Consider the following 19796-nt stretch of genomic DNA (forward strand, 5'->3'; position numbering starts at 1 on the left):
ATTCCCACATGCCACGCAGCATGACCAAAAAATTTAAAAAAAAAAAAAAAAAAGGAAGAAAACAAAAGTACATCTTTTTCTTGTTTAATAGGGGTAACATTTTAGGAGTGCATTCTCATGAAGCCAGAGCCTTTCCTTCTCAGTGTAAAACTTGAGCTGGCAAACTGTGGCCCATGGGCTGAATCTAGCTTGCAGCCTGTTTTTGTAAATAAAGTTTTTTTGGAACACAGTTACACCCCATTCATTTACATATTTTCTAATTCTGCTTTTGCCTTACAATAGCAAAATTGAGTAGCTTCAACAGTGGCCATAAAGTCAAAATTACTTACTATCTGACCCTTTACAGAAAGTTTTCCAACCCCTGATGTAAAATACTTCATCATTTTGTATATTTGTAAATAAAGTTTATTTCAGGCACCATATTTTTTTATGTACCAACGATGTCACTTAAACACCGGAAAGTCCCAATTAACACAAATTTTATGTGACTTTTTAAATATTACACAACAGTCTTAACCCCACATCAGTGAATACTTGGTTTTATTTATTGATTGATTGGTTGATTGCTCCTTTGGAAAGAATATTCTTATTCATATTATTTTTATAAGTTTTGGAGGGTTATCAAATTGCATAATTGAGTTTGTTTTTTAAGACATTAAACTTAGAAATGGATATAAGATATATCAAAAGAGCTTATCTTTCAACTGCAAGGTTATAGTGTTGGCAGGTCCCTAATCCATTTACTTTTGTTTTAGTTTAACCTAAATTTTTCTTACAGACTAAAAGAGAAGAAGAACACAAACTCATAAAATCAAAGGTTGTGAATGATGAGGAAGTAGTTCGAGTTCCTTTAGCTTTTGCCATGGTTAAACTAATGCAGTCCCTTCCACAGGAAGTTATGGAAGCTAATCTGCCAAGGTATGTTGTGTGACAAATCAGAAAAGTTCAGTGAAACTCAAAAATTGGTTCTATCTTCTCTTTTGTCAGGAAGAGAAGTACTGTCACAATTTGCTGTAATTTAGAATCCTAATTGGCATAGTTTGGGTTATGAGTGATTCAGAAACTAAAGGATATTTATATTTTTATTTGGTTCTGTTAATTTAATTAGTCAATTAATTTCTCATGTTCTAGTATTTTGCTGAAAGTGTGTGCCCTCCTCAAGAACAGAGCACAGGAAATCAGAGACATTGCTCGCAGCACTCTCGCAAAAATAATAGAGGATCTGGGTGTGCATTACCTACAATATATTTTAAAAGAATTACAGACTACCCTTGTGCGTGGCTATCAGGTAAATTGCATCATGTACTTTATATTCAAATTGGGTTGGGGTTCAAATAGTTGCACTTTAAACACTAAGTCATGATACTTTGGGTCTATCTTTTGTAAAGTTGATCTACTGAGAGAACAAGCATATTTAAAATTTTTTAATCAGTATTTTTAAAAATCTGTCTTTTAAGAAGCCCTTATATTTAATTTCTTAAAAGATCCTTATAGACCTGCATTTCATAACCTGTGTTTTTCTCTCAAATCACTTGATATCAAGTTTTGTATTCTCTGAGTTCTTAATAAAATTCTTACTGAATGTATATTGAACGTATAGCCACACATGTGAACAATAAAGAACATAGACATTTGTTTGAGTTGAAATGTATGACATGTCATAAAATTAATAAGAACACCAGGTGGAATACGAAGCTCTCTGAGTAGTTACCTGGCGGTCTTGCTGCTCCAAGTGTGGGCCCCGGACAGGTGGCATCAGCAGCACCTGACCTACAGAATCTGCATCTTAATAAGATCCCTGAGTGATCTAAAGTTTGAGGAACACTGCAACTTGTTTTTCTCAAGTACCCAGCCAAGACTTCTGGTAGTTAGCTTGACCTTCCAAGTCCTAATTTGTTCATAGGTAGTTTCCTCTTCTATAGGTTATAAGTAACACACTAAAAATATCAGTATTCATTGTCACTGTCTCTCTTTGTATAGTGTTTTAGTGGTTGCTCCAGGTTACCATATCCATACTTAATTTTTAATAATCTATTTAGAATCAGTATTTTACCACTTCAAGTGGAATGTAAAAACCTTATTACCCTATAGATCCCTTCACCCTTCCTTTGTTTAAAAGTTGTTTATGTATTACTTTGCTGAAAACTTATATGTTGAAAACTTACCAAGCGGCGTTAGAGTTTTTGCTTTTAATCCTCAGATATGCCCAGATATTTATCATTTCTACTGCTCTTCCTTCATTTCTGAATTTCCCGATTTCTTCCTGGTGTCATTTCCCTTTGGTCTAGGCAAGCTCATAGAGCAAGTATGGTGGCAACGGATGCTCTTCGTTTTCCTTTCCCTGTGAATGTCTTTGTTTCACCTTCATTCCTGAAGGATGTTGTCACTGGATATATACTTTTGCATTGACAGTTATTTCTTTTCTTTCAGCACTGTAAAATTGTCATGCGACTTCCTCTGGCCTTTCTGATGAATAATTAAATTATTCTTCCCCTCTAAGTAATGCATTATTTTTCTCTGGCAGCTTTAAAGACTTTGTCTTTATTTTTCAGCAGTTAGATTATGAATGTGGATTTCTTTGGGTTTACCCTGTTTGAGGTTTGTTGAGCTTCTCAAGCACATTGGGGAGTTTTCAGCCATTATTTCTTCAAACACTTTTTCTGCACTGCACTCTTTCTCCTCTCCTGGGACTCCTGTTTGACTTTTTTGGGGGGGTCCCATCCATCCCTGAGGCTCCATTTTTATTTTCTTTTTCCGTCTCCTTCCTTTCTGTTTGGATAGCATAATTTCTATTGATTCATCTTCAAGTTCACTGACCCCTTCCTCTTTAATCTCCATCCTACTATTGGACCCATCTAGTAAATTTTCTTATTTCAGTTATTGGTCTGTTTGGTTTTTTTCAGTTGTAAAGTTTCCATTTAGTCCCTTATATCTTCTGATTCTTTGCTAACACATTGTTTTTCCACTTATTTCACACCTCCAGCTGGGAAGCTGGGGCTTTATTTCTCCCACTTTGCCATGTACTTCCCACAGCTGTACCCACACAGAGGCTAAGTGGTGTCAAGACAGAGAAGGAGAAAAGCAGCTAGTTGGCCCATCCTCTGAGAACTGCAGTCCCAATGGGAAAGGAAGGTCTCCCGGCAGAGTTGTGGCTGCTGCAGTCCCCACGTCTATAACTATAGAAAACAGGGGTAAACACACTGAGAGTCTGGTGGTACTTGCACTCCGGTGTTCTTCCCCAGTTGCAGCTCTATGCATCCTGTCTGGGGCTTATAGCTGCACTCAGTGGGAGAGACAGGATAGAGTGTGCTTTCTCCATCTCACCTGGAACCGGAGCCCCTGTCAGTGTCCATGTTTATTCTTTCAACCAGCCTGTAATTCTTGGCTATTTGTGTGAGGTGCTCTTGGGCACTGAGCATACCAGCATGAATACAGTACAGCTGTCTTTGAGGATTCATTCACACATTTAATTGAGCGCCTGAGGTATTTAAACAAGTAGCCCATTTTTCTTTAACCACCTGTTCTTCCAGTCTGTCTCATTATTCGTTAAAGTAAGTAAAATAAGGATGAGAGAACAGCAGTTTGGGTATTAGTATTAATCATGTAGACAGAACCAAAATTGTACTCTTCGAGTTTCATTCTTCACCCCCCCAAAAGGATTTTTAAAAATTATATAAAGTCCTCAGCAAATATTTTATATATGTAAAAGTATTTAAAGATCATAAGTAGGTACATATGAAATTATGCCTTTAAAATCCAATCTGTATATTGACAGCCAGGTGTATTTTCTTAGTGTATGATCATTATCTGATGTTTACCTTGATAATTTACAGCACCGGAAGCAGTATACAGAATACACCCTTTTGTGGACTCTGTATACTCTGGCATCATCTCGTTTCAAATCCTGACTCCACCGTTTCCTATTCATGTAACCTTGGGCAAGTTTGATTGACCTTTTTGTGCCTCAGCCTCTTCATCTGAAAATGCTGATAATGTAGCACCTATGCCATAGATAGAGTGGGTGAGGATTAAATGATTCAGTACATGTGGGGTATTAATACAGTGCCTAGCCCATAGTAAGCTCTAAGGAATGTGAGCTGTGATCACTGTGAAGGGCAAAAACTTGTTTCCTTCATAACACTTTTTGTACCAGGTTTGACTGCATTCAACGTTGGCAGGCTCCGTAATTCACAGGTTGGTTTTTAAAAGTTCAAGACTTGTGCTCTTCTTTATAAATCATTGGCCTGATTTAGTCACAATAATAGAACCTAAGCATGGTGATGTGTTTCTGAGCATCTTTTCTACAAAGGGACCATCTGGTTAAAGGACTTTAGGCAGTGATATAAGTATGTGTCATTTGTCAAAGCTTCTCCCTGCAATAATTACAGATATATAATCTGAGTGCGCACCTGCCGTACTTCTAAATCTTGTTTTTTCTACTGGGGTGGTCTTAGCCATCCATATTCTTATGATACATTTCGTTTTAGGTCCATGTGCTAACTTTCACTGTTTACATGTTGCTGCAAGGCCTCACCAACAAGCTGCAAGTTGGGAATTTGGACTCTTGTTTGGATATAATGATTGAGGTAAGATTTAGAGAAAGGAATTCTAATTTTTTTTTCAATAGGTCAAAGAACACAAATCAGTTCACAAAATCAGAAATAATAGCCTATAAATATGAAAATAATGTACTATCTACTATCTCATCTCTTAGGCTAGCAGAGGTTTAAAAAGTTGAGACTTAAGTGATGTGAGATGGGCACTCTGCTGTTGCTAGTAGGTCTCGAGCTGGTAAAATCAGAGGTGTGGTCTGGAGTTTGTACAAAAGTATATTCATTAGAGCTTTATTTAGAATAGTGAAAAATTAATAACAATTTAAAATCAGATAATATGATAATTTGGGGGGTAGGATTAGAAAGACATTAAATTTGGCACACAATCGTTTGTTTATTCATTAAAAATGTAGACACTACATTTTTAATTAAATGCATTAATTTTGATAATTAAGTTAGAAATATGAGAATTTCTTAAAGAGAAATTAAGCTACTCTTTGATAATATCAAAGAAGTGCCTGTTTATATATTATACAATTATATATGTAAATCTACGTGGTATTTTTCTTTTGTTTTCCATTGGTGTAAACCTTGAAGTGTTTCTGTATTTGTTTTTTAGTAATTGGTCCCTAAACTACATTGAAAAAAGTGAAATCTAATAGAAATTCCTATTGTCTAATTTTAATCCTTGACTTGGACATACCACGCATTTTCAAAGACTGCTTATGCTGGCATAAGTTGCTGAGTGCACATAATTGCCATTTGGCTTTTTTTCTTTTAAAGATTTTTAACCATGAGTTGTTTGGTGCCATTGCTGAAGAAAAGGAAGTAAAGCAGATCCTCTCCAAGGTCATGGAGGCACGAAGAAGCAAGAGTTATGAGTCTTATGAAATCTTGGGCAAGTTTGTAGGAAAAGATCAGGTTACAAAACTTATCCTTCCACTAAAAGAGGTAAGGAATTGAATGTAATAAAGGGGATCCCCACCTTACAGTATCATGAGTTCTTGAAAAGAGCCTTGAGCATCATGATTTGCTTTGGTGCTAAGGGCACCAGTACCATGTGGCTGGCAGCTCAGTGGATTCTGGTTCCGCTGATTCTGATTCTTGGATTCTGATCCAAGAATCAGAGTCCCTGATATAAACCATGAGATGCAAAAGGAAAGGCGACAAGAACTGAACTACAGGTGAATTATTGAGCTTGGTCCCGTCAGCAGCTAAGAACATAGCCTTTGGAGTCAGACTGCTGCTCCCAGATTGCCAGGAGGAAGAGAATTGGCATTTATTGAACAGATACCCATGTTCTTAGCACTGTGCTTCATTATCTCTTCTGATCTGCACAACCGTCCCCTGAGATTGACAGTACCTCCGTCTTACAGATGAGAAAATTCAGGCTTAGAAAGATAGAAAGGAACATGGCTAAGGAGAAAAGTCAGGATTTAATTCCAGATCTTTCTGATCCAAATCTCACATTCTTTCCACCATTTTCATTCTGCCTTTCCTATTGGGCAGGGACTGTCATTTACCTACCTTCATAGTGTTCTCTGTGCTAATTCCACATGTTTGATGCTAGATTAACTCCCTAATTGTTCCTAGAATGCATTTAGCTTATCTGAGCCTGATCTAAGAGTGTTATATATGTTTTGAGGATGAAAAAGAGTTGACAAAGCACACTTATTTTCCATGTAAATTATCAAGTCCCTCCAAGGTAATCAAAGTTACTAATCCATGTCCTGTGCAGGGGAATAGCTATGACATGCTGAGGGTTGTACTGGGGTTGATGGTGCTGGGGTCCCATTAAGTTCCTCTGATTTGGCCCAATAACTAATGTACAACCCTGAGGCCTGGCCGTCACACCACTTCCTTAGCATGGTTTCCTGTGAGTAGTGACTGCATTTTGTTGATGTTGTGTTATGTGTACGTGCTTGCCTATAAACCACCCCATTTAATGCACTTGGAAGGCTGACATCTTCCAAGTGTCACATCCTATCTCCAGCCCTGCGCCCAGACCTCATCAACAAAGAGAGTGCCAAGGAGGCACAAGAAATCCAGCGGCATACACAGCTGGCAGTGGTTATCTCTGGGGCTGAGGTCATGGGTATATTTGACTTTATATGTTATATCTATGTTTGAAATTTTATTAAGAATGTGTTTCTTTTTTAATTAGCAAAAAGCATATTTTAAAAAGTAAATATATAAAAGAAAACTACTATTATAACAAATCAAACTGCAGTTCTGTGTTACCTCAGTGTGCATTTATGTCTGCCTTTAGATCTTGCAAAATACCACGAGTTTAAAACTGGCCCGGAAAGTTCATGAAACCTTACGTCGAATCATAGCAGGATTACTTGTAAACCAGGAAATGACGGCAGAATCCATTCTGTTGCTTAGTTACGGTTTGGTCAGCGAAAATCTAATCCTGTTAACAGAGAAGGAAAAGTAAGTTTGAAAAAAAGAAAACAACTATCCTTTAGGTTCATACTTCTAATAAGCCATTCATTACTCAATTACTCTTAAGTGGGTTCATTTAATAATTTGCTTTAGTAGGGAAAAAATGGTATGTTTATCTGAGTTGTAAGATGGTACTACTTTGTGGTGTTTGGGCTGAGGTCCTTCCAGGTAATACATGTCAACACAAGCTTGTTTCTGCTGAATGCGGTAGCTGTGAAGGCAACCAATTATTTTGACGTTTACTTAATACCACTTTTGTTTTAGATATTCATTGAATCAAAGTTGGGATAGACTTAAAATATATACTTCTTGTTCTGATCAGAGATTTAGACCTCCAAAGATTTTAAATACCTTATTTGTAAACTTCCTTTGAATTTTGCTTCTGCAGTCTGAAAGAGACTCCTTGGCATTTGTTTTCAGAAATCAAAGGAAGGGAGTGTCCCCTTGCTGTTCGTCTTCATTTAAATGTGTGTTCATCCCTCTGACCTCTGTTTCTGGGGTTCTAGAAACTTGGATCAACAACCTAATCATCTCTTCGGTGTCTTGTGGTTAAGGGGGAAAAAAACCCACAGCAAAGAGCACATTATTTGGTACTGGACTCACCTCACCAGAAGGGGCCATAGTAGCTTCCAGGGATGCAGCATGCAGTGTGCTTTCTACTAATTTTCATTCCACTTGATTGACAGAAATCCAGCAGCCCCTGCACCAGATCCACGTCTGCCACCCCAGAGTTGTCTTCTGCTCCCCCCAACTCCAGTTCGAGGCGGGCAGAAAGCTGTTGTGAGCAAGAAAACCAACATGCACATATTTATTGAGTCTGGACTTCGGGTAAGAATTAACCTTAAAGTGAGACTTGCTGCACACAGCGAGTCTGTGCCTTTTAATCCTCTGCTGAATTTCCAGTACTGCTCATTTCCGCTGGAAACGCTGGTACTTTGATGATATAACTTTCTCAGAATGAATGATTCTGACCTGATATTTACAGTGCTTTCACTGTTGCTTTGCCCATGAGTGTGCAACTCTGAACTACTCTAAATTTTTTGAAAACACAAATTTGATCGTTTTATTGTATATATTTTTTTACTCCTTCATTGGCTCCCTTTTTTCCCAGGAGAGAGCCCTGTCCTTCATTTGGGCCACAAGGGCATAGCCTCATCCTGTACACGTGGCTTCCCTTCAGTTCTCTAAAGTCACCACACTTTTCCCACCCCAGGACCTCACCATCTACTCCTCCCTCTGCCCAGGTCCCCCCAGAACTCTCAAAGCACCCTGCATTTCTAGTGAATTGTTCGCTAGAGTCTGTCATCCTGGCTAAGATCCACGAGGGCAGTGACCCTGCTGATCTTGGTTACTGCCATGTCCTTCATGCCAAGCCAGTACCTGGAACCAAAGCAAATGCTGAGGAATAACCATTTGGTAAAGGAACTTCGAATCTCAGCTGCACAGTGAGCTCCCACCTTCTTCACATACTGAGACTCCCCCAGGTGGTTCCCCTTTCTTCACACTTTTTATAATTTCAGATAGAAGCATCTTAACATTTCACATTGGCCTCTTAAAATCATTTCACCTTTACCTCACTCATTTGGTCTTAGGGGCAACTGATGTGAGGTATCTTTTTAAATCTTCTAGCTGTTGCATCTTAGTCTGAAGACTTCGAAGATCAAGTCTTCAAGTGAACATGTTCTGGAAATGTTGGATCCTTTTATGTCTCTCCTCATAGACTGCCTGGGTTCCACGGACGTGAAGGTGAGCACCTGTTCCTTCACGGGAGCTGTGTTGTGCAGTATACCTAGAACTTGTTTCTAGGCTCATACTTCACAAGATGATTGAGTTTTTAAAGAGATTTACAACATCATGAACCACCCCTGTTCTCTGTATTAAACTGCTCCCTTAACAGCAATTTAATAATAATAGGTAGCGCTTAACAGTTGTAAAAGCCCTTCATTTGATCCTCACGACTTCATGAGGCTGAGTGGTGCTGTCCCCATGGCAGTAATCACCATCTCATCATCATCATGCTTGTTGCTACTGCTCGCTGCTGTGAATCCCCATAACAACCCATGAAGCATGTATTATTAATGTGTCTCTTGCATAGATGAGAAATCCAGGCCGTAGGCTAAGTGACTTGCCCCATATCACAGATCTAGGATGTAAGCCTCAGTCTGTCGGACTCCGAAGCCCACACCTTTCCCACTTCCTCAGATTGCCTGTTTTACAGGAAAGGTGCCAAGAGGTTAAGTATTTAACATCTCTGTGGTCAAACAGGTAATAAGCTGCAGAGCTGGGTTTTAAGCCCTGGTCTTTTTGACTCCTGAGCTCTTTGCTTTATCTCCGTCTAATCCAGCCCAATAAGGCCATCCCAGCAACCAGGGTGTAGGGGTGTATTAGGTAGAGGTGAACCAGCTGGTCTAGGTAATCTAGAAGGTTTGGCCTGGAGGTTCAGGGATTCTTCTGTAGTCACTTGGTCCCAACACATTTTTTCATACCTTTGGCACTGCACTTAACTATATTAAATTATAGGTCATAGTTCCCATGCTTAATTTCAGCTATCTGCTCCTTAAATGCGGAAAGGCATCCTTTTTATCATCGTATTTCTAACACTCTGTAGAGTGCCTTGTGTACATAACACAAGCTTAATAAGAATGGATTAAATTGAAGTACCATTCTAGAAAATTGGAAAGGCATTTATAATGCGTTTTTCAGGGAAAAAAATGCTAAAATTAGCCAGCCCATCTAATCATTTACCCATAATAGGTTAAGAATATGAGCACCTTTTCTCACTTGCTTGGGATGTACCTTCACTTGCTATGGAGAAGCAGTAAGTTCTACAACTGGGAAGAGGAAACGTGCCTATTTCCTTACACTTTTAGCACAGTTCTCCCTGAGTGGCCTGGCAGAGTGCTTCGTTCCTTCAACTCGATCGCTCAGTGTCTACACAGCCTTAGGTGCTGGATTGTTGAGTTTGGTCACTTCATCACTTGATTGGCTTTGTCTGTTTTTCAGGTGATCACAGGCGCTTTACAATGCCTGATCTGGATCTTGAGGTTCCCCCTGCCTTCCACAGAAACAAAAGCGGAACAGCTAATGAAACACCTTTTCCTTCTGCTGAAGGACTATGCAAAACTCGGGGCTGCCAGGGGCCAGAATTTCCACCTGGTGGTAAATTGTTTCAAGGTGAGGTGTTTTCACTTGCGCTTAGAAAAAGCCAGGACCGGGATTAACATCAAAGTTACTTTTCCTCATCATCTTTTGTGGTCGTGGTCAAAATTTCTTCCAGATTACTTTGCTAGGGCCAGAGTGTTGGCATCCTGTGTGAAAAACATTGCTGTTGTATTGAGCCCCCATCATTCCACTGTACGCTGATCTGTGGGATGTCCTGGCTGCTAACCTCAGTGTTATAACTTGCAGTGTGTGACCATACTTGTGAAGAAAGTGAAGTCCTACCAGATAACTGAAAAGCAGCTTCAAGTTCTACTAGCATGTGCTGAGGAGGACATTTATGATATTACAAGACAAGCCACCGCATTTGGTCTTCTGAAGGTATGGTGTCACCAGAATGTTGGATTGTGCAGTGAATGAGCCTCGTGTCAGGCATTTAGAATAACATGGAACATAGTGTTCTGACTAGCTGTAGATAGTCCTGAAATTAGTTTATAAAGATTATTATGATTTGGTTGATTGATTATAAGCTAACATAGCTGCCTATTAAAATGTTGAAACACGAGCTCTATATTAAACTTCCAGGGCATTCTGTACAAATGCATGTAGTCTGCTTGTATGTATCATAAACTTGACCATTTTAACCATTTTTTAAGCTTATGTTCTTTTTCTTGTGGAGGTACTTTCATTATGTTTGAAAACTGCCTGTGACCGCTTTTAACATCAGGTCAGCTTAGTAAACAACAGGCCATCTGCAGTAAAACATGAAATAAGTATGTGTTTTCCTTTTGTATTTCAGGCCATTTTATCAAGAAAGTTGTTGGTCCCAGAAATCAATGATGTCATGCGCCAAGTGTCCAAGCTGGCGGTTTCTGCGCAAGACGAACCTGTCAGAGTCCAGTGCAGACAGGTTTGTAGAGAGAGCTTATTCCCATGGCAAGGGCTGGGCCCTGCCTTCTCTGTTCGGTTTTTAGGTAGACAGATGTCAACACTGAATTCTGAAGACTTTGTGTCATACTGTTGCTTTATTCTAAGACTCAGGAGCCCATTCACATACCAAGTGTAAGGCCATTTTTCGGTATAAAGAGCATTTTGAATATAGCCCACATGTGGCATGTTTCAGATGGATGAAGAAACACATTTTCCTTCTGCAGCTTGATAACCTGCAGCAAAGATTTCCATCCAGTGGTCCAGTCATTGACCACTTAATGTGTATCACTGTGTACCTGGTATTGCTGGAAGAGTGGTTAACAAAATTTTTATAGTCCCTGTCTGTCCTATAGCAGAGATGCGCAAAGCAGAAATCCCACAAGTAGTTATTAAATTACAGACATCCTAAGTGCCAGGAGGAAGAAAGTACTGTTGTATTTCATCACTTACAAGATACACCATTACTTACGTACCTCAAAGGAAGGGGAAAAAACTATGACAGTGGTAAGATGGCATCAATTGTAAGACATCCCAATTTCAGATATGTTAAAATGTGGAAAACTGTGCTTCTTAAAATTGACAAAGTATGGGAGAGCATATGATAAGAGCATATGACATGGTGGAGGACCGCCCTAATGTGATAGTGGGGGAAAGCTTTCCTGAGGATTGGCATATAAGCAAAGTTTGGAGGAAGAATAAGGCTTAGCCTTGCAGGCTAAGGAAGATAAGCCTTGAAGTGGGTAAGAGCTTAGCCTGTTGAAGGTGAATGACAGGGGAGGGGGTCAGATCAGGCAAGACCTTGTGGTCTTGTTAAAGATTTAGGGCTTTGTTCTAAGAATAACAAAGAGCCAGTGAAATCAGTAGACAGAGGAGTGACACTAGCAGATTTGTGTTCAGATCTTATGAGTGCATATCAACCCGGGAAATGGAAGGGTCTGAATTGGAAATATGAACTCGGAGTTAAAGGAGGGCTTGGGCTGCGGAGGCCATCTTTAGAAAAAGTTAACTCATTTAGCAAGAAGGAGGGTCAGCTGCTATTTATTAAGTACTAGCTGCACGCCCGGCACTTTACCTACATGACTTGTTTGTAACTATCCTTCAAAAGAAACAGTACCACCGTTTTATGGTTGGGGAAAAACAGGCCTTGGCAAGTTAAATGATGTGCTTAGTTCTCACAGTTTATTAATAAAGGAAGCTGAATAATACAGCAGTTTGCAAGCAGAGCCTGTGGATGCAGATAGACTAGGCATGGGATTCTGGCAGTGTCACCCGAGCAGGTTGCTTACCTTCTGTGCCAGCTCCATTCTCTTCATCTGCAAAATGGGATCATATTACTTACTTCCTAAGGAAGTAATGAAAACCAACCAAGAAACACTTAACCCGGTGCTTAACACAAAGAAGTTAGTTAGTAAATGCAAAAGTTGGTAGTAGTATCACTATTATTGTTATTCTTATTTCAGGGGAAATACAGGGTTGAACCACAGTCCATACTCAGTTCACCACAGCCTCCTATCAGAGAGATGAGCTGCCAGTGTGTGAGCTGAGATTTGGAGCCCTAAACAACCATGCTAATGATGGGCCAGGACTTGACGCTTAATCAGGCAAGACCTGAGGAAGTGAAGTGGGAGGAGAGAGGAGGGGCACAGTTATTGACTCAAGAGGTGGACTTCACCTAACTGATCACCCTTCTGAAAGGTCTTTGTAGCCTACCAGTGTGTCCCAGAAAGCAGCTTAGGAAAGAGGAATCCTGGAGGGACAGGATCCAAATAATCTCTTGTGTGACTTCTGTTCCTAGGTTTTTCTGAAATATATTCTTGACTATCCCCTGGGGGACAAATTGCGACCAAACTTGGAATTCATGCTCGCTCAACTGAAGTAAGTTGAAGCCATAAACTACACAAGGCAGTGGGGTAGGTTCTTCTCTCCTTTCAGTGTGTGGACTGTCTTGAAAAGAACCAAGCTGAAATGTAATGGCACATCCTTTGAGGATGCTATCCTATGAATCACTGACTTGACTGTCAAGCATTGTGCATGGCTTCATATAGCAGTTCTGCAAGCTGCTTTTCAGTTCACTCTGACCATCGATTGTCACTAGAGTCCACTTAGGAGGACAGTAAAAATCTAACAAAATTACCTTTACAACTGCATAGTAGCATGGTAAGTACATGTATTAAAATTGGGAAAATGGAGGTGTTTTCCACTTTTTAAGAAATAGACTGGCACTTTGAGACAACATTTTAAACTCTTAAAAATAATTATTGGTAAATTTTAAAGTTACTAACAAGTCCTTCTAATGTTCTTACCCTAGTTATGAACATGAGACCGGGAGAGAGTCCGCCTTGGAAATGATCGCTTATCTCTTTGACACATTCCCTCAGGTACCGTGAATCACAAAGACAAACTCTGTGTTTGTTAACAAGCTGTGGCTCCCAGGAGCCCAGGGTCCTCTGTTTGTGAGACATCTGTGAGAATTCCAGTCTGAGTGTGCTCATAAGTGTCTGTTCTCTTTCAGGGACTGCTCCACGAGAACTGTGGAATGTTCTTTATTCCTCTTTGTCTAATGATGGTGAACGATGACTCTGCCATGTGTAAAAAGATGGCATCCATGGCAATCAAATCCTTACTCAGTAAAATCAGCCTTGAGAAAAAAGATTGGCTCTTCGATATGGTTACCACCTGGTTTGGGGCAAAGAAGGTTAGGGTTGCTTTTAGTCATATGGCAAAGAAAAGTCTGAGCTTTTGGTGTTCATACTTTAAATAAGAATACATATTATACATTGTTGAATTAATTTTTCCCAAATAGCTCTATTGTTTTTACTTGATTATGTTAATAATATATTCTTACAGTAAAATTTCAGAAAATATAAGAAGTTACAGAGAGTAACAGAAATCACCTGTATTCCCACTACAAGGTCAATGTCACCCAGTTACTCTACATGAATGTATTATAATTTACTTAACCAATCCCCGTTGAATATCTTTGTTTCCAGTTTTGCTTATACAATTTATAGGATGTAACTTTTGCCAATAATTATAACCACTTGCTGACTCTACCCTCATCATCACTGGCCCATCTTTGTGGAATATAAACAACACATGTCATAACTTAATATTGGCTTTAAGTATTAAAATCAGAATGGGGTCGGGGGGCTGAAACGTCTTCCTTTTTTTTTTTTTAAATTTAAAAATGAGAAAAAATGTATTATTCAGTGGATACCACTTTTTTTAATGTTGTTCTGGGTGGTGAAGATTTCTCTATATTTTTCATGTTAGCCACCAAAAATCCACATTGTGTTGATTTCTGGTATCATAAAGAACTACTGAGGACAGAGTCATGCCCACCTTCATTTTACAGTTTTGGAAACAGCTCCCCAAGTTGTGCTGATATTGTCTTGTGATGGTTTTATTTTCGATAGAGCTTAAATAGACAGCTAGCTGCCCTGATCTGTGGCTTGTTTGTGGAAAGTGAAGGAGTCACTTTTGAGAGAAGACTTGGAACTGTTCTCCGTGTAATTGAAAAGGAAATTGATCCTGAAAACTTTACAAATGTAAGTTATTTGCTAGGGAGTGAAACTGTTGCTTATTTTAATAGTTTTACTTGAGGTGGTATAGCTAATAGATTAAATATTATTTGAGTTCAAAAATTTTTTTATTAATAAAAGCAAGAACTCAGTGTAGTTCTATCTTCTTTTTAAAGTGAAGATTAAAGTAAGTTATCTTCCATAGTATATGTCGATCAAAATTTCTTAAGCCCCCCAGGAGACAGCAATGTCTGGAGGCATTTTTGGTTGTCACAACTGGAGGGTAGAGGGATGCTACTGTCATCTAGTGTGTAGAGGCCAGGAATGTTGCTAAACATCCTCTAGTGCACAGGGTAGCCTGCCAAAGCAAAGAATTATTTGACCCAAAATGTCAGCAGTGTTTAGGTTGAGAAACCCTGGTATAGATGTACATCCTGGAGTAAAAATGTCCATCAAATACTTTGAAATTATTGTCTTAATTGATTTAACATCCCTCCTAATTTTAGATCATGGAAGAGACTGAAGAAAAAGCTGCAGATCGCCTTCTGTTTAGTTTTCTTACACTGATAAGTAAACTCATCAAGGGATGTAATATTATTCAGCTTATCAAGCCCTCTGAGACTCTGAGTAAAATCTGGAGTAAGTATTTCCTTTTTATTTAAATCTAAAAATAAACACTTTAGAAATATATAATGTCAGGGGAAAAGTCCATGATAAAAAGATTTAAAAGGCCCTTGCAGATTGATTACAGTGAAAGTATTTTTTTCTGGGGGAAAAGACAAACAAATAATATATGCATGTATATATGTATCCTCATAAATAATATATTTCATTTATAAATAAGAAAGAATATTAATTATGGACGAGTAAAAGAAAGGAAAAAATTTCCCAAAGTCCTCCTTGCTACTTGATGATTATATTTGTTATACACTTCCATCCAGTCTTCCTTTTGTCAAATAACCATAGGGGTTTTTTTTTTGAGGTTGCATAATTCCATATAAACTTTTATATCCTGTTTATACCTAAGTAGGCATATTATAGTACTATAACATACTTAGTAGATATCCTTTTAAATGGCTATAAATAATCCATAGTATAAATGTGCCATAATTTACTAAACCTTTTCACTTCTGTGGGAATATTTAAGTTATATATTATTTAAATGAAATAAAATAAAATAAAATTCATTTCTTTAAATGAAAAATAAGATCCTGGAATTTTTAATTTAACGTTTTAGTTTTGATTAATCAGTAGGAAATTGACATTGCAATGAATGTTTTAAATACCCACTTGTTTTAAGAGAACTCATATGATTTTATGAGAAATAATCCAGTTACTAAGTTACTATATGGCCTACTCTGGTATGGCTCCACTGAGATAATTACAAAGGTTCATATAGAAAAAAAAGTAAAACCATCTTCATGAAATAAAGCAGCAGAGACTAAAACTCAGATATGAGGTGGCTCTACTGTACTTTCCAAGTGTGGTATGTGGAGAATGGCCCTGTAGCGTAAGAGTAAGATCTTTAATGGCTCATCCGTAAGATAGTTTAAGGGGTCATGTTTAAGGATATGAGCTCTGGGGCCAGATTAAGCTGGGGCCCAGGCTTGGTTCTGCCTGTTACAGCTTGGCACGTTACTTAGCTCCCTCTGGAACCATAAAATGGGAATGACAGTTCCAACCTCACAGAACTGTTGTGAGGTCTAAATCCGGTAATATGTGTAACACGTTTAGCCTATGCCTGGCACATAGAACACCTCAATAAATGATACCTTTCCAGTCAGCTACTTGGAGCCACTGATTTCAATAGTTATGAGAAAAGAATATGTACCCATGTATTTATTTACCTTAATTTTAGTTTAGAAATTGTAGTTGTCAATGCTACCTTATCTCCTTGAGTCTTCAGCTAGTTCTTATGAAACGGGTCTGTTTTCAGGCTGACTCAAAGCTCTCTCGTATCATTTGCCATGGTAGAATTGGTTCTCTAGTTGCTTCCAGTCTCTCCACGTCACTTCCGGGAAGCAGGGGCTGTTTTGTTCATCTCTGATTCCTGAATCCAAGCACATAATAGATACTCAAGAAACGTCTGAATTAGTCACGCTCACCACCACAGAGTCAGGAAAACCTTGACGTCTGAGGATGCGCTTTGGCTCCCTTAGGTCACGTGCAGTCTCATCTGAGACATCCGCACAACTGGGTGTGGCTCACCGCAGCCCAGATTTTTGGATTGCTCTTTGCCTCTTGCCAACCGGAGGAACTTATCAGAAAACGGAATGTCAAAAAAACTAAAAAGAAACTCTCAGAACCTGTAGCAATCAGCTTCCTAACAAGTGACCTTGACCAAAAGGTATGTTTTCTCTAAGACTCTTTCCTTCCCTCATCTACATGAGATGTTCATTCTGGTTCCTGTAACTGTCTTGGGGTTGGCCTTGGGATAAACTCTTACAGTCAACAACTTGGTGCACATGTGGATCCATAGGAGTGTTAGTAACTAGAGAGGGGTCACCCTCAAGTCCAAGATTTTTCAAAGATAATTTTTAGACCATTGGTCTAGTCAGACTTTTGATTTGCTTATTTAGCATATTTATCTTCCATTATATATTTAAGTTCTTTATCAATACTGGCAAATAAGATACTGTCTGTCCTGCCTCCTTCTGTCGTGCCTCCATAACTTTGTTGATGACTTAATGAGATCATGTTCCTGAAAATGTTAGGTAGGGACCGTGTGTTATCTGTCTCTGATTTCGTAGGGCCTAGCACAATGCCTGGCTTATAGGGGGATCTCCATAAGCATTGAATGAGCAGAGAGTGGAAGGGAAGAAAACAGGGGGGGAAAAGTATTTGAATGTTGTAAAGTTGTCTGCCAGTAATCTAAAGGATTATGATCTATATCTCCCCATGTCCTGGAGCTAAAATTCTTATGGCAAATAGAAGGGAACATTTACGCAATTTCTGGTCATGAAACTTCCCTCTCCAGATCTACACAGGTGGTCATTCGGAGCAAAATCTCCTACCTTAGTTGTATCATTATAGTTACTTGGAGTTTTTAAAAACAGTCAGAAATACCCTGCATTGTGTCTGCCAATGTCCATTTTCTTTTCACAGATGAAAAGTATCTCCCTAGCCTCTTGCCATCAGTTGCACTCCAAATTCTTGGATCAGTCTCTAGGAGAGCAGGTAAGTATTGTAATTCTCCCAGTTAAATAGAAGGGACCTATTCTACCAACAGTATAGGAATAAGCTTAGGTTTGGTTTTTGGTTTGGTTTGGTTTTCCCTAGTTAAAGCTTGGGGAATTAAATGAAATATAAACAAACACTTAAATACCTGTTCAGTTAGGCACATGTATCTAATTGACTCTGGTGTCCATACCGGGATTGCTCCTGGCTCCGTTTAAAATTCCCAATAAAGATGATACAGTGGGAAGCTGGCTGTTTATCTTTTTCATCATCAGTTTTAACATATCTACTCCACGTTGCAACTGAAGCTTTGAAGGACAGTGATTGATTTTTGTGGTTCTTTTAATTATTTATTTTTATTTATTTATTTTATTTTTGCCTGCGTTGGGTCTTCTTGCTGTGCGCGGGCTTTCTCTAGTTGAGGCGAGCGGGGGCTACTCTTCATTGTGGTGCGCGGGCTTCTCATTGTGGTGTCTTGTCTTTGTTGCAGAGCACAGGCTCTAGGCACGCGGGCTCAGTAGTTGTGGCGTGCGGGCTCTAGAGTACAGGCTTAGTAGTTGTGGGCTTAGTTGCTCCGCGGCATGTGGGATCTTCCCAGACCAGGGCTCGAACCTGTGTCCCCTGCATTGGCAGGGGGGTTCTTAACCACTGCGCTGCCAGGGAAGTCCCTGATTGATTGTTTTTATATTAAACTGTAATATTGAATTTCCTTCCCTTATCCCTGGAAGCGAAAGAGAAACCAATAATGTTCATGCTACAGTGTGGTCTGAGAATTGTCTGTCCTTAACAGAAGGCAGATAAATGATTCCATCACTAAAAAGCTTTATGTAGTTTCATATAAAATTTAATTCTAAGTAAAATATGGAGAAGAAAGCATTTGTAAATATGCAGTAGATGTGAATTGCTTTTGAATAGTTGGTCTACTGCTCCATTTTATTTTTTCCTCTTGATAGAGCAGTTGGGCTGGTAGATGATGAAGTGACATGGATGTGGTATCTAGATATAAGCAAAGCACTTGACCACGTCTCTTGTGAGCCATTATGAACAACGGAGCAATGCAGATTAAGGGACGGGGCAGTAGAAACTAGGTGAATGTTGTATCTGAAGAGTGATCTCAGGTGGCACGCCATGAACACTGATACTTCTTTTTTAAATGGCAGGGTCGGGGAGGGAATGGATAGCTATTCAATGGACAGCAAAGTGAGGCCAAAGAAATCATGCCAGGGTGGACAGTGGGTGGGGCCTTACACAATATGAGTTTTAATAGAGGATGACAAACCACACAAACTCGGGACAGGCAGGAAGAGATTTACTAGTACCAGCCCAGGTTGAAAGAAATGATGGATTTTACTTCACCTTAATCTTAGAGTGAGTTAACAGTGTGAAGTGGCTGCCACAAGGAGAAAAGGCCTCCAAATCTGGTACTGTCCTCATGCAGGCCCAGCTTCCAGAAGGAAATGATAATCTTGGCATTAACTCTTGATGGCCAGGCTAGCCTTGGACAGTGTGGTGTTCTGAGTACCACATTCGGGGGAACTCTGGGTACACAGCTCCTCTAGCAGAGTTGCCCGGATGGTGAAGGAAATCAAATTCAACTTGGTTTCCTCCTTCACGTAACGGGTGTGAAATACCCACGTCAGAGATTTCATGCGTGTTGTAGAGTTAGGACTTAATAAATGGGTCCATTATTATAAGACTAAAAAATCACCCCTGGGCAATTGGACCAGATGGTATATACGGGAAAGAGGAGCTCAGTGTTTAAGAACTTGGGCTGGAATTCTAAAGACCTTTGAATCCTGACTGACCACTCACTTTGTCTTTGGCTGAGATTTACCAACTCTAAGCCTTGGTTTTCTCTCCTGATAATAGTACCTAATAGGGATATTTTAAAGTTGAATTGGAATGCTGTATACAAGGTAACTAGTCAGTGCTCAGTAAATGGATCAGTAAAGGGAAACTGTTATTTTGGTGAAGAATGGATGGATGAAGGAATTTAATGGAATGAGGA

At 39.2% G+C, this 19796-nt stretch overlaps 1 protein-coding gene across 2 annotated transcripts in view; it reads left to right on the plus strand.

The window, feature by feature from the left end:
- The window catches only part of UTP20 (UTP20 small subunit processome component), a 94163-nt gene that overhangs the window by 71512 nt on the left and 2855 nt on the right, over positions 1-19796 (plus strand). For both annotated transcript variants that reach the window (XM_022599776.2, XM_089921166.1), the window contains 17 exons: positions 779-918; positions 1132-1288; positions 4488-4586; positions 5337-5504; positions 6823-6989; positions 7688-7829; positions 8631-8747; positions 10005-10175; positions 10410-10541; positions 10960-11070; positions 12886-12965; positions 13399-13468; positions 13603-13785; positions 14507-14638; positions 15118-15250; positions 16771-16958; positions 17717-17788. In XM_022599776.2, the coding sequence (XP_022455484.2) occupies positions 779-918; positions 1132-1288; positions 4488-4586; positions 5337-5504; positions 6823-6989; positions 7688-7829; positions 8631-8747; positions 10005-10175; positions 10410-10541; positions 10960-11070; positions 12886-12965; positions 13399-13468; positions 13603-13785; positions 14507-14638; positions 15118-15250; positions 16771-16958; positions 17717-17788 (2262 nt within the window). The remainder of the gene's footprint in view (positions 1-778; positions 919-1131; positions 1289-4487; positions 4587-5336; positions 5505-6822; positions 6990-7687; positions 7830-8630; positions 8748-10004; positions 10176-10409; positions 10542-10959; positions 11071-12885; positions 12966-13398; positions 13469-13602; positions 13786-14506; positions 14639-15117; positions 15251-16770; positions 16959-17716; positions 17789-19796) is intronic.

Source organism: Delphinapterus leucas, chromosome 11, assembly GCF_059928025.1.
Source record: "Delphinapterus leucas isolate spDelLeu-1000000601 "Yukka" chromosome 11, BTC_Dleu_Yukka2, whole genome shotgun sequence".
NCBI lineage: Eukaryota > Metazoa > Chordata > Mammalia > Artiodactyla > Monodontidae > Delphinapterus > Delphinapterus leucas.